Source organism: Bos indicus x Bos taurus, chromosome 8 (assembly GCF_003369695.1).
Source record: "Bos indicus x Bos taurus breed Angus x Brahman F1 hybrid chromosome 8, Bos_hybrid_MaternalHap_v2.0, whole genome shotgun sequence".
NCBI classification, from domain to species: domain Eukaryota; kingdom Metazoa; phylum Chordata; class Mammalia; order Artiodactyla; family Bovidae; genus Bos; species Bos indicus x Bos taurus.
In genome coordinates this window covers 46,119,271-46,138,719 of record NC_040083.1, presented here as the reverse complement: position 1 = coordinate 46,138,719, position 19,449 = coordinate 46,119,271, and the positions used below count along the sequence as shown (strand labels likewise).

The window sequence follows — 19,449 nt, the reverse complement described above, 5'->3', positions numbered from 1 at the left end:
AGAAATAATATTTTCCAGAAATAATTTTCCTTTGTTGATCAATCTCTATGTCAGAAACACATCCACTGTCTATTTATAATTGACGTTAGTAGCAGGAGCTGATTTGCTGGAAGAGAATCATTACTCAGTATAAATCACACTGTTCAAACACCAATTCTGTCACCAGTTCTGCTTTTATTTTGGCTTTTGATGAATTCTTGTGTCATTTACTCTGATCTTAAACATCACCTCATCCCAGATTGCCTGGAGGAAATGGAACATAAAAGGTTCCTGCTCTTTTAAATAATGTGGTCCTGGCAACAAGTAACTGTTCATATTGCCCACTGAGTCCAGAGGGGATGAGACTGCAGCAGTCTGGGACACACTCACTGTAGCCAAGTATAATCTTATTCTGCATGCTGACATATACTGGCTTAACCTTTTACAGCCAGAGACAGCACTGTTTTGAATAAGCAGAAAATTATCTCTAGACTCAGTGGTAAAGAATTCGCCTGCAATGCAGGAAATGCAGGAGGCATGGGTTTGATCCCTGGTCCAGGAAGATCCCCTGAAGGAGGAAATGGCAACCTAATCTAGTATTCTTGCCAGGAAAATTTCATGGATGGAGGAGCCTGACAGGCTACAGTCCACTGGGTCACAAAAGTGTTGGACATGATTGAGTGACTAAGCACACACAACCTTTTAGGGCCAGAGAGAGCACTGTTCTGAACAAGTGGAAAATTATCTTTAGAGAAACACTTGAGTCCTAGGTACGGGAATCTGATGAAACACAGAGCTCTTTAGGGACAAAGACTCACTATTCTCTCAATTTGTCAATATTCAAAGCAAGAAAACATTCCAGTGGTCTGAGGAGCTGGCCCAGCCAAGTGGATGAAAGACACATGACAACCAAATGCTACAAGGGGTCCAAGACTCCATCTTGGTCTAGGAAAACAAACAGCTATAGAAGACTTTACTGGGGCAACTGGTGAAATCAGCATGTGGACTATAGATTAATTGATAATATTGTATCAGTATTAAATTTCCTGAACTTTATAATTATTCCATAGCATGTTGGAGAATGTCTCTGGTTTTAGAAAATACCTAATGAAGTATTTAATGGTAAAAGGACATAATATCTATAACCTATTCTTAAATGGTTGATAAAGCAAATATAAATTTGGCAAAATCTACTTTTGTAGATCTGGGTGAAGAGTATATGGGAGTTCCTTATCATAATCTTGGAAATTGTGTCAGAGTTTAAAATGATACAAAAGTAAAGAGTTTTAAAAATGCTAAATTAAAAAGAAAAGTAAGTAACTAACCACAATACAAAGAAAGAATAGGAAGAAAATGTTCTTACATGACTGGAATCTGATTATATCTGAGACAATATGCCTTAGCAACTGTACAAGGAGAGGCCCCTGAAGAGCTAGATAGAAGGAAAGGAAGAGAATTTTCAGTGCTGTAAGACTGGTGGTAACCCACTGCTCTGCCTGACTCTGTCAGCATCAAGTTGAATCTTGAAGCTGTGCAGATAAAGTCATGAAGATATACATTTGAAATTGATTATGATAACATGCAAGCAAGGATCCTTTGACATCCCCCTACAGAGATTTGAGCCCATAGGAAACCCCATAATGGTCTTCAGTCTTAGTCACCCCTCTGCCACCTGGTAATGAAAAAGCAGATGGAAATTCAGACCTACAGATAGCCACTCAGATAAGAAAATAAGGCAGCACTCCCAAAAGCCGTGGATAAAGAGAGTGGAAGGTCAGTGACATTATTCATCAGGAATATATCCCAAGGATAATCTACTTGGGCACCCAAAAGAGATCCATAACCCATTTCCTAGGTGTGTGGGAGGAGGTGAGAGGTGATAGTAAAACTTGTAAGTAAGCAAGGTTCTGTTGTCTCCATAGTGACAAACTGAGTCACACAGAGAAGATTTTTCTGAGGACACAGTTATATTCTTTTGCTAAACACTTGGTTCTAGCAGTGGATTTGTCGGGGGTCCTGAGACAGTCTGATAAAAAGAAAACCTCAAAAGCATAACTCAAAACCTAAATCTTTTTCAACTAGAATGCTTATTCTAGCATGAGACACTATCTAATTCCTGAAGATGGGGGCCAGAGGGCTTATTATGTATGACCTAAAGTGAGATCCCCAAACACATGAGGTGAATGAAAAGCCTTTGCTTCAGGCTTGTTCCAGAAGTATGTGTCAAGTGGCGATTGAAGTTGAGGAGTGTTAATAATATATTTGAAGCATAGGAAGGAATCAGAAGAAATTGGAAGCACCTGAGCATCAGTAGATCACCCTGTCCCATCAAAAAAAATTAAAAAGTTCTCTTTGAGCATCACAATGCACCATTTAGTTAATTATTTGATTTCCAATGTTTGAACTTTTTAGAATCAGGAGGCTCTGAAGATAAACTAATCTGATAGAGGGAGAAGATAAACTAGTCTTCTCTGTTTGAGAAGACTGGTTGGGAATATTTCTCATCTTTTCCTCTGCTTCATGGAGTTCATAGAGATGAACTCAGTATCAGTCCTTGAGATCTAAGAGGCTTATCAGCCCCTGTAGTGCTAGAGAGACTTTGGGTGTGGTGCTCTGTACTCTGTTAGACTTGTGCAGTAGCTCTTATTTTAGCCCAGGCCAGCCTGAAAGCAGGCTGGGACAGCTCAAAGCTGGCAAGTGAATACTGTGAGTGGGACCCAGCACCAGACTGAGGAATCACGACAGAGCAGACCTGGGCCACTGATCAGGCTGTGGAGATGCTTGAAGGCCTCTGAGTTAAGGAAGACTGTGATACCTGCAGCTGTAGCCTAGGCAAAAACTGGATCCGCATTTCCAAACCAGACAAGAAGTCTAGGTAGTGTGTTGTTGGTGAATGGTCAATTTTGGGACTTAGGTCCACACAGACATCCTTTTGGAGGTATATCCATGAGTGTCAGTGTCTTCCCAGAGCCTGGCCTGGGTGTGAGGTGAATCTAAGGCCAGAGAGGAAGCTAGGTCTGCATATGGCAGAGACTGGAGGTCTCTGTTTGGCAGTTGGGCATTAAGGCAGGATTTCTAGAAGTGAGAAGTGAGTGGAATCACCTGTTAGGTATTCAAGGACTTACAGAGTAAAAGGAGAGCTTATTCCTACAGTCTAGGTTCTGGGTCAAATGTGGTGGATGGGGAGTTTTCAGATGGGAGAGGCCTGGAAAGGGAAGGGCTGTAACTCAAGCTGGGAGGGATGGGGTAAGTTCTCACTATACTCTGTAAGCATCCTGGGGAAATATCTGGGGGGATGACAAGCAGCTGGTGCTTAATACCTGTGACTCTGAGATAGGTCTCAGGTCTGGGAAACTAGATTAATCTAAGAGCAACCAGATGGTGGGAACAAGATGCTTCATATGTTGAAGTAATTCCTGTTTCAACCTACTAGGGAGATGAGGGAAGAAAATGTCAAATCCAGCTGGGAAAAGCAGAGACAATAAGTCTGGAGGTAACCAAGATAAAGAAAAGAATGTTGGTACCCATTATGAAACAGAAGGACATAAACTATTTGTGAAATGTAAAAGGAAGTATGAAAACTAGAGGGCTCAGCCTCTAAGACTCAGAATCTGGCCCACAGGTGCTTAATGCAGGGCACAAAACAGGCTCCAGCTTACACATTCATCAAGGCAGTGCCCTTTGCTGGTTCTCTTTAGTTTCAGTCTGACTCCCTGTTCTCTAGGGAATGAATGGGAGTATTTTGAAAATTAAGTAAATAATATTAGGTCTCATGACCAAGCATTTTCTGTGTGCCATACTGTTCCAAGGCTGTCACAGACATTATTAAATCATCAATCTTCCTGACAAGTCTATGAAACAGATTCTTCCATCCTTGTCCCATAAACGTGAAAGCAGTCTCAGAGACGTTAGGTAACAAGCTGAAGGTCACACAGCTTGTAAATGGCAGAGTAGGGATGTGAGTCCACAGTCCTGGTTCATAAGCACAATACTTTGATAATGCAGTTAAACCATTTAAAGGAAAGCTGGTATACTAGGAAGTTCTGAAGACCAATAGGGAACCTTGGTTAACCATATAAAAATGTGAATCCCTGGTAGTCCGTATGGAGGAAGGGTCTTTATCTGGGCTGGATTTCACAGACTAAGGGGTCACTATCTCTCTTAACAAATGGTCCTTATTTTGCTGGAATCTTTCTTTTCTTTTCATCAGTCAGTAGAAAAGAGTTCACATATATTCTGTATCTTTTTTAATGGGAAAATGTTTCTAAATGTTACTTGTATGGTGGTTCAGTAGATTCTATCACCTTCCAACTGCATCTTCACTCCACCTGCTATCCAGTATAGATACTAAATAAACCCCTCTTCTTCTATATGCGCAACTTGGAAATATTTTTACAGTTCAATGTAAATGTCCAGTGACTGAGAAGAGAAACTTTCTAAAAATAATGTTAAAGAGGTTGTAAAACTATTATTAACATCACTGAAACATTAACTGATGGAATTAGGGAGCAATCATATTTAGAGAAGTGAAACCACTTTGGTTTCTGTGTTCTGCCAAATTTAGAGACTCTTAATTTTTGATTACTGTTAGGATTACATCATTTTAATTAGAGCATATAAATCAAGTCTGTTCTGTTTCACTAGTTTTGTTTTTTTAAATTAGAATTAGTTAAAACTAATGTTTGATTTCAGCTGATTAGTAAGTTTCTCTGTAATTTGGAGGTAACAGTTTAGCTTGAGTGGAAAATATTCTAAGCTCCTTTGCTTACAGAATATATTCGAAACTGGGGGCACTCTCTGTCCCCCTTCTGATGTCTATGTATGTCAGAAGCTTTCTCTGTCCCTTTTTATCCTTTAATAAAACTCTGCTCCACAAAAGCTCTTGAGTGATCAAGCCTGGTCCCTGGTCCCGAAGATAAATCTTCTTCTTTGGAGATCAAGAATCCAATATCGTTTACCATAAGCTATCATCTTGGGGGCTTGTCTGGGATCTTCAGGACAAGCTTTCAGCTTTTCAACCTCCTCATCAATTGAAGGCTTCCCATGGTGGGTTTCTCTACTTCAAGGAAAGGACTTTCTTCAACTCTGAATATCTTCACTAACAGCAATTGTATGTGACACCTCTTTTTGATCTGATACATCTAACAGTCCTAAGATGGACTGATGTAACTATGGACATAATATGAATTTGTGACTGTTTTGCCCCATAAAATCCAGAGGAAGTGATGGTATGCAACTTTTGAGGCTGGGTCATAAAAGGTGCTACAGCTTCCTCCTGGTTCTCTTGGAACATGGTTTTGCCAGAAGTCAGCCACCAATGAAGTAGTCTGACAACCCTGAGACCACCTTCCTGGAGAAATCATGTGTAAGTGGTTCAGGAGACAGACCTAACTGAGTTCCCAGACAACTGCCAGCAGCAACTGCCAGTAACGTTTATGAGTCAGCACCAAAACACTCTTTTCATGGTTTTTTAATCTTTTCCGAAGAAAAGGCCTTTTGCTTAAGAAGGAAAAAGGAAATTTTATGGAAAGCTGTGAGGATGTAATAGAAGAGGTCAAGAAGTCTGAACAAGAAGGAGGCTGGCAATTCCAGAATGCCTTGGTAGAAGGAACTGCTCAACTATCTCCCTAAGGTTTCTTCCATCTCTGGATCACTCCAGACAAGATTAAAAGTCCTGAAGAGAGTTTGGTTGGCCCCAACTTGAGGCATCTGACAGCTGTTTGATTGACCCAGTGTGATCAGATTTGCAAAGATGTAAAATTTACCAAGACCCATGGTTGGTATAGGTGTGTAGAAACAGGCATTCTCACATGTGACTGGCACAAATAAGTTGCCTTGGCTTTTTCTGGAGGCTGATAGTACCCTAAGATACATATACATATACACACACGCACACATATATTCTTAAGAACATACTCTTCAATCAAGATATTTCACAATGTAGAATTTTTCTAAGAGAAAAAAAAATTTAGTTAATTGAGTGATGATATAGGTAATTGGTTATTTTATTATTGCTTGGAATAGCAACATTTGTTATTGTTGTTCAGTAGCTAAGCCAAGTCATGGTGGACTCTTTGCAACACATGGATTGCAGCATGCCAGGTTACTCTGTCCCCAACTATCTCCTGGAGTTTGTTCAAATTCATGTTCATTGAGTCAGTAATTTTATCCAACCATATCATCCTCTGTCATCCCTTTCTCCTCCTGCCTCCAATCTTTCCCAGCATCAGGGTCTTTTCCAATGAATCGACTCTTCACATCAAGTGGCCCAAGTTTTGGAGCTTCAGCTTAAGCATCAGTCCTTCCAATAAATATTCAGGGTTGATTTCCTTTAGGATTGACTATTTTGATCTCCTTGCAGCCCAAGGGACTCTCAAGAGTCTCCTCCAGCACCACAATTCAACAGCATCAAGTCTTTGGCTCTCAGCCTTCTTTATGGTCCAACTTTCATATCGATACACGAGTACTGGAACAAACCATAGCTTTGACTATACAGACCTTTGCTGGCAAAGAGATCTCTCTGCTTTTTAATATGCTGTCTGGGTTTGTCTCTTCCGAGGATCAAGCATCTTTTAATTTCATGGCTGCAAACATCATCTGCAGTGATTTTGGAGCCCAAGAAAACAAAATCTGTCTCTGCTTCCTCTTTTTCCCCTCTGTTTCCCTGAAATGATGGGACTGGTTGCCATGATCTTAGCTTTTTTAATGTTGAGTTTCAACCTAGCTTTTTCACTCTCCTCTTTTACTCACATCAAGAGGTTCTTTAGTTCCTCTTCAATTTCTGCCATTAGAGTGCTATCACCTGCATATCTAAGGTTGCAAAATTGGAATGTCCTAATTGTCCAACAGTAGGAAACTGTTTAAATAAATGATGATAAAGCCATATGCTAGAGTGCTTTATAGCCCTTATAATGATATTATGATGTAGTTCCATATTTGTTTACATAGATACATGTCCATTATGTACTGTTATATGAAAAAAAGCAAGTTATATATAGTATGCACAGTATGACCTTATTTTTGTAAAAATAAATACATGCATATATGCACATTAAAAAAGAATATATTCAAAACTATATTAAATTAGAGACCAACTCTATCTTAAGTGAAAGTTACACTACCAAAACCAAGTTCAAAAATTTACTTCCCACACTCCAAAACCCAGAATAAAGGCTCCTTAATAAGATGGATGACCACTGTGTCTCCCTGGGGCCTCTCAAGGAAACAAATTCATTAAAAGGTAAGTGAAGTGAAGTGAAGTGAATTTGCTCAGTTGTGTCCGACTCTTTACGACCCCATGGACTGTAGCCTATCAGGCTCTTCCATCCATGGGATTTTCCAGGCAAGAGTGCTGGAGTGGATTGCCATTTCCTTCTCCAGGGGATCTTCCCAACCCAGGAATCGAACCCGGGTCTCCCGCATTGCAGGCAGACACTTTACCGTCTGAGCCACCAGGGTAAAAGGTAAGGTCAACTGTATTTATTTGTGCATGCGTGCATATTAAGTCACTTCAGTTGTGTCCAACTCTTTGCGACTCTATGGACTATAGTCCACCAGTCCTCTGTCCATGGGATTCTCCAGGCAAGAATACTGGAGTGAGTTGCCATGCCCTCCTCCAGGGGATCTTCCTGACTCAGGGATTGAACCCACGTCTCTTATGTCTCCTGCATTGGCAGGAACGCCTTTATCTGGGTTATCAATTATAGCGTCACCCTTCTAATTCTAAAACATTTGTTTTCTAATTCATTTTGAATTGATTTGCTTACCTATTTTCCCAGGAAGTAAAAATTCCCTCTCTTTTTACAAACACAAAATTTATGGAAATTACAAAATTGGTCATGATAAAATTATGTGAGCATTCACTTAGAAAGAGAAATTGAATACATACTCTGAAGTCAAAACCATCAAACAGATGTATACCAAATACTAACATCTTTAAATGGGAGGACATTTAAAAATTGGATTCATAAAATTAGAAAGAGTTCTTATAATTCTACTCAGTAGATTTTGAGAGTTTTTTCTGTCTACTCTATACACATGTCTATGGACCCAAGATTTCCTTTAAAGAGAAAGATGGAGTGGAGGGGGGGAGTTATTTAATTTTAATTTCTTAGTACGTAGAGAAGATAAAATCTCCTTAACTCAGGAAAATTACCTCTGGTGTCAGGAAAATCAGTTTCATTCTGTGAGAGGAAAAAAAGAGTAAAATAATAGAGAAATGACTGTTTGGCTAAATAATTTTTTAAGCATGAGATAAAAAAGGAAAAGAAGAAGAAATTAAAAGGAATTAAAGCAAGTCCTGACCACAGGCATCTGTTGAGAAAGGAAAATCCCAAATGGGAGGAAGAATAAAAAGAGAATGCAAACCTGTCTGATTTTGGCAGTGAACAGGAGAGAAAGAAATATCATCCAGGGCCACATATCCTCCTTTGGGACCATTGAAGGCAACTTCAAAAATAACCTGCGGAGGAGAAAGACATGTTACATGTTTACATATTTTCTTTTAGGCTTAAACGCTTATAACTATGACTTAAAATGGTGTGTTGGTCTAGCCAGGTGTATAGGTATTTGAGCAGCTCCCTCCTTAACTCACAGTTTCTTTGGGGGAGAGTGACTACTAAGCCCTAAGTTGCATTTTATTGGTGGACTTTTCCCCCTCCCTTGCATGTCAAAGTACCTATATCACTTGCTGATAGAACTGCAGACTCAATAATCTGTTTTATGAACTCCAATTAAAGAGGCAACATGCTGCTTGCAGAAGGCAATCCTGCCCTTCCCAGAGCCCTGAGCCCTTCCCAGGTTCTCTTTTTCATGCACAAAATTCTATGTCCATCTGGACAAAGATGCAGCAATCAGAGATGATTACCTGATGCCTAAGGCAAAATCAGGCCCAGAACTCCTGTGTACAAATGTTAGGATTTCGGCATATCCTGGCATGGTCAAAAAGAGAGAACATGGGATTATTAACGAGTTCAGGCCCCTTTAGTTATACTGTCTTCTCTGCCACCAACTTTGAGTTCAATGGACGACTTTCTGCTTTCCACGGGGATCAAGTATGGTGAGCACAACACTCACCTGTGTTGGGAAAACCACCGAAGTGTGCAGACCACCCTGCTGGACTGATAACATAAGATATCTGTTAAGCAGAGGGGGAAATCCAAGTGTCCACCTGGGCCAGGCACGTAATCTAAATGCCTGATATGGGTTTCATCTGATGCAGCAGGAAATGGTGTGAAATAGGGAGCCAGGCTCACCTACTGGGGGCAGCTGCTACTTAGCCTCGTCAGTTGCTGGCAGGTGTGAATTCAGGCCTAATATGCCTGGACTCACCAAATTGTCAAGAGGACTTGATGGCTAGATTTTTATTTGAAATCTTCAGATTTTTCAATGTTGACAATTCATTCAAAAACTAAAACAAATATGTGTGCAAAATAAAAACAAACAAATACCACTATAGCAGCTAGACAAATCACTATAGGCTAGATCTAATCCATAGGCCTCTAGTCTTCGCCCTCTGCTAAGGAGAATGGTGTCTTAGAGGCAGACAGACCAGAGTTCAAATCCTGTTGCTGTCACTTTATTAACTAGGTGACCTTGGGGACATAGCTAACCCTTTCAGAACAACACTTTTCTTGTTATAAAATAGACTTTTTAACATCTTCCTTGTAAGACTGTAGATGTGATTAAATGAGATACTGTATATATAGATCCTATGGAGTCAGGTGCATAAGCTCTGAACTAAATCCATGCCTTTTTCTCCAGGGTGACCCCCTCCTGAACTGGTATTCATATTTGATTCTAGTTGGCCACTAATTAACTCTAGTTTGTCCCTTTTATCCTCTAGGTCTCAATTTCTTAATTTTTGAGAAAAGAGTTTGGATAAGATTGTCCCTTTCAGTTTGACAACAATGGTCCTTAGACGCTTGGCCTCTCCAAAATCTAAGACAATCCTGGAAGTTTGTCTCTGGCAATGGAGGAAGGGCTGAGAACCAAAGAGACAGATTTGGGTAATGAGGAGGAGCAAATTCAGTTTACAAGCTCAACACAGGCCTATGACATTTCATTTTCAAGGTGATAAAGCCAACAACAGATTGATCTTACTGATTGATCTAAATATCCTTACTGAATAAGGATATTTCCAATCATAATTTGCAAATCACAGCCTCTGTGTCATTGTGTTCTCTATTGTTCAGATATTTGTCTTCCTTTAAAAAATTCATTTGAGAATACGGGGACATTAAATTCGCTGATTTCCGCAGTAAATTTCTTTTCTCGGAAATTACCAGGAGTCAATAATCCTGATGTAATGAGTCCCAACTGTCAGGGCAAAATCATGCATGTGTGACTCAAAAGGATATGTACTTAAGTTTAGTAGTAAACTTAAGCAGTAAACAGAAATGGTTAACTTTTCAAGCATTGATTAAAAAGAAAATTCAGCAAAGTCTCACTCGTATAAATGTTGCCCCAGGAGTTTACGGTTGGATGAAAGGAACTTGCAAGGACAACGCCTTCACTGTGCATGTGACTTGTGACTTTAATAGAAGGAAAACTTTCTCAAGCAGCATGTGCATTTCTTTTTCTCCTTGTAACCCAAACTCACAGAAAAATTTCCACCGGGCTGCAAGAGTAAATCAAGGCCTGGTTAGAGTTTGGAATAGGAAATAGCACACATACTACAAAAGTCCCCTCTCTGGGGCTGTCTGGGGTAGGGGGAATTGGAAGACGGAAAGGGAGTGGCAGGCACACAGTCCATGGACAGATGACTTCCAAAACCGAGATCTCACCCCAGCACTCACTGAACCGCCGCATCAGGTGAGCAGATGGCACTACTGAAAAGCATCCAGAGGATCATTGGCCTCTCTTGCACTCTAAATGGAACTAGGCAAGATACTGCAAAAAGTGCAGAGTGAAAGCAGGGAATGTTCATAAGCTGTGGGGACTAAGACTCTCTTTAGAGCCCGAGATCTGCAACCACAGAGCTCCCCTCTTCCTTCAAATTTAAGTCAGATTTAGTGCAGGAAACTTTCTTAGCACCCTGGCACTCACCAGTAGTGTGACCTAGAATAAAACAGCAAACGTCTTGCACTTTCCATTTCCTCCTCTTTGATCTGGAATACGGGGATAATTTTATCTACTTTGCTGGATTGTTGTCAGTACTGAAATACGTGCGTGTGTGTGTGCGTGTGTGTGCTCAGTTGTTTGACTCTTTGAGACCCCATGGACTGTAGTCCGCCAGGCTCCTCTGTCCATGGGATTTCCCAGGCAAGAATACTGGAGTGGGTTGCCATTTCCTTCTCCAAGGGGTCTTCCCGAATCAGGGATTGAATCCAAGCCTCTTGCGTCTCCTGCACTGGCAGGCAGAGTTTTTACCACCTCGTCACCTGGGAAGCCCAGGATACATGTATAGATACGTATTAATATATGTGCTTACAAAAAGGTCTTCAAGAATGAATACCAAGATGTTAGTTTTTTTCTTTGCAGGGCTGGTGTAGGGCATTTTAGTTTGTTTTGCTTCTCTGAATTTTCTAATTCTTCTGCACTGGACATTTACCACTCATGTAAATGAACAGTTTTAAACCATAAAAAGTTTAGAGGCCCCAAGGCTTGTTTCAAATTAGGGCCAAAATCATGTTTATTTCTGACTTTTATGACATTATTTACACTGTAAAGGAGAAAAGAAAAAATTAGTCATTTTTTCTTTAAATTTAGAAGGAGTGTTCCCTCAGGTAAGGGGAACCTTCACAGCTGCTGTCAGGAGCTGAAGTTTGAGAGTAAGGTTCATGTAGAAGGAGTCTGACTAATCTCATCTGAACTCACACAACCACAGTGCAAGTTCAGAGGGAGAGTGTGGCCAAGAAATCTAGTTGGTTAACTGGCTTTCTAATATTTGTCTTTATTAAGAAATACTCTTCTAGAAAATGAAGTGGTAGAGGAGGAAGGCAGAGAGATACAGAGGAAGGCAGAAAAGTGGAGAAGGCCAAGGAAGGGAAAAGGGAGATTAAGACTGAGACACAAAGGAAAGGAGGAATGAGTATGAGCCTGCAGTGTCTCCTGCTCCACGTCTGGGTGGCATCTCTGCAGAGTGGCCAGGCCAGGGCACACCAGGCACACCTACCTCCTTGGGGTACGGGGCACTGAACTCCGCCTCAGCAAGGTTCCAGACAGAGTTCCCTGGATCGCCAGCTTTCCAGATCTCCTCATACAGGCCAGCTGCGTCCCTCGTGTACACAGAGAAGATGTTGTCATTCCTCTGCTGGAGTTGGTAATAAAATGACAGGCAGCCAGACATGGGGGCCGTGGTCATTGGGGAGATGAGCTGGGCCACCTCCTGGAAGTGCTTGACATAGATAGAGTCCACGTACATGTAATGGCCTGAAATCACACAGAGAAAACAACCTAAGACAGACAGACGGAGTCTCAGACACAACTACACAATTTGGGATTTACTTCAAAATAACCTGGTGTGAGTGGAAGAGAGGAAGAGAATGAGCTGTAGATGAAAGAAGTTTGGCCATAGATTGATGAAAGTTGCAGCTGGGAGATAAGTAGTGGAGTTCACTGTGCTCTGCTTAATATAAGGACCATTCTTACTCTTTCTTTTACCTTCGATTGAAGTAAACCATACATATAGAAAGGTAGGTATGTCATCTGTAAAGTGTTTGAATATTTATAAGCTGAACACAGTTGAGGAAAAATAGCAGAACATGACCCCGAAGGCCCCTCCAACAAACCTTCTTTGAGTGATAAGGTTTCTAAGAGCACGCCAAGTGCACCATCTGTTCTCCTCTACATCTTTGCCACATACATGTAATGTCACTGTGTGTTCTTTGAGTGAAACAAAGATTTCGAATTCAAACTAGATGACAATTTGTACCTCTTTAATAGAGCATGTAGGTCAGTCAACACTGTCGACAGGGTTAGGATTTGGGAAGTTGAACTTGGGACCAAGCCCCCTTCCCTCGATGGTTGGCAAGGCCTTGGTGGACTCCAGACCCAATAGCTGATCTTCATTAGAGGCATTTTGGTAAAATAAAGAAAAAGAGAGGTGGAAGTGGGAGAACCTGGATTTTGGCATTAAATGCACTGGCTTTGAATCCAGCTCTACATCTTATGCCCTGTGACTTTGAGCAAGTTACTGAATATCTCTGGACTTCAATTTCCTGATCTCTAGAATAAGAATCAAATATTTCTCTCACAGGGTTGATCTGAATGTTAAATGAGATTGTGTATGTGAACTGGTTAGCGTGTACCTGGCACACTGTAATTGCCTAAGATAATTATAATGAAGTAAAGGAATGCCATTGGTGTTTTTATACCATGCTCCTCCCATATGGTACTATTAGTATCAGCAATTTTATTTATTAGTCTAATTTATTTGAGCCGCAGTGACAGAGACATGTGAGGCAATGCAGCTATGATAGAATGGCCTTTCTATTTATAAGCTCAGAACAATTACAGCTTAATGTCTTTGCTTTTATTACATGGTACCTGGTTTATAATCTTTTCTTTAATCACCAGCAAAATAGCAGTAAGTATATTAGGAAGAATATATGCATTCACATGTTGCACACTTGCTTTGCAGCTAACATACCACCTGGAATGTGGTGGGCCCTCAACAACTGGTGATCCAAAGCAGAAACACGGTCTCAGAACAATCCTCACTGCAATATGGGAAAGATGGATAAATCAAAGCTCCTTTCTCCTGGTAGCAAATTGTTCAACCCACTCTGAAAAATCTCCCTGGCTTAAATAGAATTGTCTGACTATCTTGCCAAGCCATGCGACTGTGAATAAAGAGAAATCACAAACTCAGATGATCAGAGGAGTCAGCCAGATCAAGTATATGACTGAAGTGGAGTGGGTCAGGGAGAAAATGGAGAGTGACGGATTAGCCATCAACAGTGGAAATCACATTTCACCAGCAATGGGAAGCAGATATCAAACTTCCCTGAAAAAAATCAGAAAATCTGATAGTGCTGGGTCTGTATTCTTGGACTGTGACAACCATCTGGGGGTGAGGGGCACTGGACCCGTGCTCCTCCCTGAGAACCCATCCCTCTACCTCCTGCCGATGCCCTCACATCAGCCAGGGGCTGCAGGCCTCTCCCACTGAAACTCAAAATCCAGATTTTTCTGGCAAACCCATTCATTTAAAAACGATACCACACCTATTATTTTGTTAGGGTTACCGTAACAGTAACCTAAACTGGATGGCTGAAACTAAAGAAATTTGTTCCACAATTCAGGAGGCTAGAAGTACAAGGTCAGATCAGATCAGATCAGATCAGTCACTCAGTCATGTCCGACTCTTTGCAACCCCATGAATCGCAGCACGCCAGGCCTCCCTGTCCATCACCAACTCCCGGAGTTCACTCAGACTCACGTCCATTGAGTCAGTGATGCCATCCAGCCATCTCATCCTCTGTCGTCCCTTTCTCCTCCTGCCCCCAATCCCTCCCAGCATCAGAGTCTTTTCCAATGAGTCAACTCTTCGCATGAGGTGGCCAAGTACTGGAGTTTCAGCTTTAGCATCATTCCTTCTAAAGAAATCCCAGGGCTGATCTCCTTCAGAATGGACTGGTTGCATCTCCTTGCAGTCCAAGGGACTCTCAAGAGTCTTCTCCAACACCACAGTTCAAAACCATCAATTCTTCGGCGCTCAGCCTTCTTCACAGTCCAACTCTCACATCCATACATGACCACAGGAAAAACCATAGCCTTGACTAGATGAACCTTTGTTGGCAAAGTAATGTCTCTGCTTTTGAATATGCTATCTAGGTTGGTCATAACTTTCCTTCCAAGGAGTAAGCATCTTTTAATTTCATGGCTGCAGTCACCATCTGTAGTGATTTTGGAGCCCAGAAAAATAAAGTCTGACACTGTTTCCACTGTTCCCCATCTATTTCCCATGAAGTGGTGGGACCGGATGCCATGATCTTCATTTTCTGAATGTTGAGCTTTAAGCCAACTTTTTCACTCTCCACTTTCACTTTCATCAAGAGGCTTTTGAGTTCCTCTTCACTTTCTGCCATAAGGGTGGTGTCATCTGTATATCTGAGGTTATTGATATTTTTCCCAGCAATCTTGATTTCAGCTTGTGTTTCTTCCAGTCCAGCGTTTCTCATGATGTACTCTGCATATAAGTTAAATAAACAGGGTGACAATATACAGCCTTGACATACTCCTTTTCCTATTTGGAACCAGTCTGTTGTTCCATGTCCAGTTCTAACTGTTGCTTCCTGACCTGCATACAGATTTATCAAGAGGCAGATCAGGTGGTCTGGTATTCCCATCTCTTTCAGAAGTTTCCACAGTTTATTGTGATCCACATAGTCAAAGGCTTTGGCATAGTCAATAAAGCAGAAATAGATGTTTTTCTGGAACTCTCTTGCTTTTTCCATGATCCAGCGGATGTTGGCAATTTGATCTCTGGTTCCTCTGCCTTTTCTAAAACCAGCTTGAACATCAGGAAGTTCACGGTTCACGTATTGCTGAAGCCTGGCTTGGAGAATTTTGAACATTACTTTACTAGCGTGTGAGATGAGTGCAATTGTGCGGTAGTTTGAGCATTCTTTGGCATTGCCTTTCTTTGGGATCGGAATGAAAACACCTTTACCAGTCCTGTGGCCACTGCTGAGTTTTCCAAATTTGCTGGCATATTGAGTGCAGCACTTTCACAGCATCATCTTTCAGGATTTGGAATAGCTCAACTGGAATTCCATCACCTCCACTAGCTTTGTTCGTAGTGATGCTTTCTAAGGCTACTTGACTTCACATTCCAGGATGTCTGGCTCTAGGTCAGTGATCACACCATCGTGATTATCTGGGTTGTGAAGATCTTTTTTGTACAGTTCTTCTGTGTATTCTTGCCATCTCTTTTTAATATCTTCTGCTTCTGTTAGGTCCATACCATTTCTGTCCTTTATTGAGCTCATCTTTGCATGAAATGTTCCTTTGGTATCTCTGATTTTCTTGAAGAGACCCCTAGTTTTTCCCATTCTGTTGTTTTCCTCTATTTCTTTGCATTGATCGCTGAAGAAGGCTTTCTTATCTCTTCTTGCTATTCTTTGGAACTCTGCATTCAGATGTTTATATCTTTCCTTTTCTCCTTTGCTTTTTGCTTCTCTTCTTTTCACAGCTATTTGTAAGGCCTCCCCAGACAGCCAAGGTCAAGGTATGGGAACAATTAGTTCCTTCTGACAGATGTCAGGGAGATCCTGTTCTATGCCTCTCTCCTAGCTTCCATGGCATTGGCAATCTTTGACACTAACTGATAGATCTCTGCCTTCAGAGATCACATGGTCAGATGGTATTCTCCCTTCTAAGCTTGTATCTCTCTGTGGCCAAATTTCCCTTTTTTTCCATACTGGACTTGGGCGGGGCCGGGGTCCACCCCACTTTAGTATGACCTCATCTTAACCAATTAATATTCAATGACCCCATTTCCATTCCCCAATTCTGAAGTTCTGAGGGTTAGGACTTTAACATATGGATTTTGAGGAAATATAATTCAACCTATAATACCTGCCATCACAATTTTTTAAACTTTGTGAGTGCCAAATAAACATAACTGCAAGACTGGCAGCAGCTGATGAGCTCCCAGTTGGCTGCCTCTGGGGAGGGATTTTAAAGGAAGAATCAGAATGTTAGACTGAGCAGAATCCAGGAACTTCTGATAAGGAGGCAAGGCCACGAGCTCCCCTCCTAAGCTCAGTGTCCTCTGAAGCACTGCTGGTGGCCAGACAGACATGAAGAAGGAATTCAGTCTACCAGGTGAAGCACACCTCCAAAACTACAGGAGACCTCAGGAAATCTAGGAGACCTCACACATCCACTGGAAAGTATTTGTTCTGCTTCCAGAGTACATGATGACTGTGGTTAGGAGCAATGTCTCACACTCCTTCCCATTATGAATGTATCTTCCTCACAGCTGACAGATATCTGACAGTGCTTCTTAAAGGCTACTTACCTCCTGGGTGGACAACATTTAAGTACCTGAATTTGCAGCTAGTGCCTAGTTAACAACCCATGCACAAGACATGAGGCCAATGAGCCACAGTCCCACTGCTGATCCCAAACAACAGCAAACACAATGTGACCTGGCCGAAGTGAGTCAGAGAGGCTGCTGGGAACCCGACCAGGACTGCTGACACCAAGTCTCATACGGAACCACTAGACCAGACCACATTCTACTGCCTCCCCACCCTTTCCTCTTTGTCATTCATTTGTTGCCAAAGTTGGGTACTGTTTACTGACTATCTGAGTAAGACACTTTTTGACTGGGAAACAGAAGATAACTCATCAGAAGTGTATCATCTCAGTTGAAGGAGTGTGGATGATTCAGAAATCACCAGGTGTCAGCCCCAGGAGGCTGGGCCAGAGGAATGACCACCAGCCCAGGCTGAATATGTGTCATCAGGTACAGTCTCCTCTGAGGTTGGGAGCAGGTGGTGGTGCAGGCACCATTTGGTGTACCCTTCCAAGGGGAATGAAGAAGGTAGCCTGGAGTGCTTGGAAAATTATGGCCAGTGTTCTATAAGAACTTTTCTGCCCAGCTCAATGAGGCCAACTCCTCAACTGGTCCAGGGTTCTGGAACCTCCAGAATTTCTAGAGGAAGACTTTTAGAAAGAAAAATCAGATCCTTTAAGTCTGAGTAGATTAAACTAGGTATAGATAGATCTTAGGTGGAAAGGATCCTTATAATCAACCAAACCGTTGGGGATTCTATTAAAAGAGCAAAACTCTCTGGGACCCAAGCCAAAGCTCAGGCCCTCTGGCAAAATGCCTGTGCTAAGAGCACGTGCACACTCACTTCTAAAGAGGAATTCCCTCCTTTCTTAGAGCAGCTCTCTGTATTAGCTCAACTTTTCATGTGGAACCAGTGGCTCACTGGTAGTCAGCCATTTTCCCTTAAATTAGGAAAAGAACTTTGAAGGCAACTCCTGAACTTCTATTTTCAAACAGTCTGGCTAACCAGCATTCCACAGAGATTGCCCTTGGCTTGGCTGCGATGCCAGCAGCACCCTCTGACTCAGCTGTGATTCGGTCCCGTTGGCCACATTTGTGCTCCAGTTGCAATGTCTGCATCTGTGTCATGGTTGTCTGGACGAGCTGTCTCCTGGGTGTGGGGGAAGACCCAAAGAAAGGCATGCCAGTGGGTCTGCTGCCATTGTGAGGAGGCAGCACCCAAAGGCATCTAGTTACCATGCCCAATTTCCAGTCTACAGGTCTGGCAGTTACCTGCTAAACCTTTAGTTCTAAGGGTTTGATTAAGTTTTACTATAATAGAGTCTGACTCTACAGTAGAGTCAGTATATGAAGTGGGACTTCTAGTTTCTGCTAAGATCTTAGTGATAAGAACAATGGGGCACAAGTCCCTCTATTTTCTACAGAGTGGTGCTAAACTATCCCTGTTGTATATGCTACATTGTGGCAGACTTGGAATCTAAACCTGCTGTACCAGATTAGACCCTTTCACCTCCCCACTAATCCTAACCCTCCATCCTCAGCCCTCCTCTGCCAGCCTGTATATATGAGAAGGCCAAGGAGGGATCAGAGAGACTGGAGGCAGAGTTCCTTTGAAGAGATTTGTGGAGCTGACCTGCCATATGTTTCCTTTTGATCCCCCAAGGGAATGGGAGGGGATTGCTTCCCCTTTCTTACCTTTACCCAAGGGAGGGGGTTTCAGAGAAGCACTTGTAGAGGAGGTAGGGGAGGGAAACTACCATCTAATCCCATCCCACCCACGCTTGCAAGTTCCTGGGTTCTGTGACTGCCTTGGGCCTTGAGAGGAGGGTGGGAGAGTTACTGAGAGAACTCCAGGGGTAACTGGAGTTTATGGGTTGCAGAGGCTGGGCCTCTGTATCAGAGCCTTGACGGCATGCAGCTAGAGGCTGTAGGGACCTAGGGGCAGAAGGGACAGAAAGGATTTTTGTTGCCAGTGAGCTGGACTTCCAGAGTTTGATGGGGGAGACATCTGAGTTTTCCCGAAGCCTAAGTGGAAAACTCAGAAGGTAGCTGGGCTAGAGTGCCTGAAAGGACTCTTCTCAAAAGGACTGCATCCAGGGCAGTAACCCTAACAAAAAGGGGCTGGTGGGGTGTACCTCATAACAAGCACTAAGGGGGATTCACAGATGGCCAGAGAGTGCATTTTTGTCATTGACTGTGAGAGACATAGCCAGCATCCAGCCACCTGCAGCATGAAGGTCATCGACTCCAGATTAAACAGCACAGGTCACATATGACCTTTCGTCCCCTTCCCTTCCCCATCTTGCCTTCCCAACCCTGGAGAAGCCATAAGCAGCATCGTGAGTGGGGGAAGATGAAGAAAAGAGCAAAGGGAAGAAGTATGAAGAAGTAAAGCCCAATTGCTTCTCTACAGCTGCTCTGTGTTCTGGTTGAAGGATCAGAAATTGGGGTTCCAAATCAACTGAATTTAATCCTTAAAAATGAGGTGGTTTGTTAATATC

General features: G+C 42.2%; 1 protein-coding gene across 2 annotated transcripts in view; it reads right to left on the bottom strand.

Annotated features, from left to right (window-relative positions):
- The window catches only part of MAMDC2 (MAM domain containing 2), a 171,671-nt gene that overhangs the window by 56,758 nt on the left and 95,464 nt on the right, over positions 1-19,449 (bottom strand). For both annotated transcript variants that reach the window (XR_003512260.1, XM_027549440.1), the window contains exons 6-7: positions 12,095-12,351; positions 8,347-8,440 (exon numbers count right to left, since the gene is read on the bottom strand). Coding sequence is in view for 1 of the 2 variants with exons in the window: in XM_027549440.1 (XP_027405241.1) it covers positions 8,347-8,440; positions 12,095-12,351 (351 nt within the window). In the remaining variant the exon portion in view is untranslated. The remainder of the gene's footprint in view (positions 1-8,346; positions 8,441-12,094; positions 12,352-19,449) is intronic.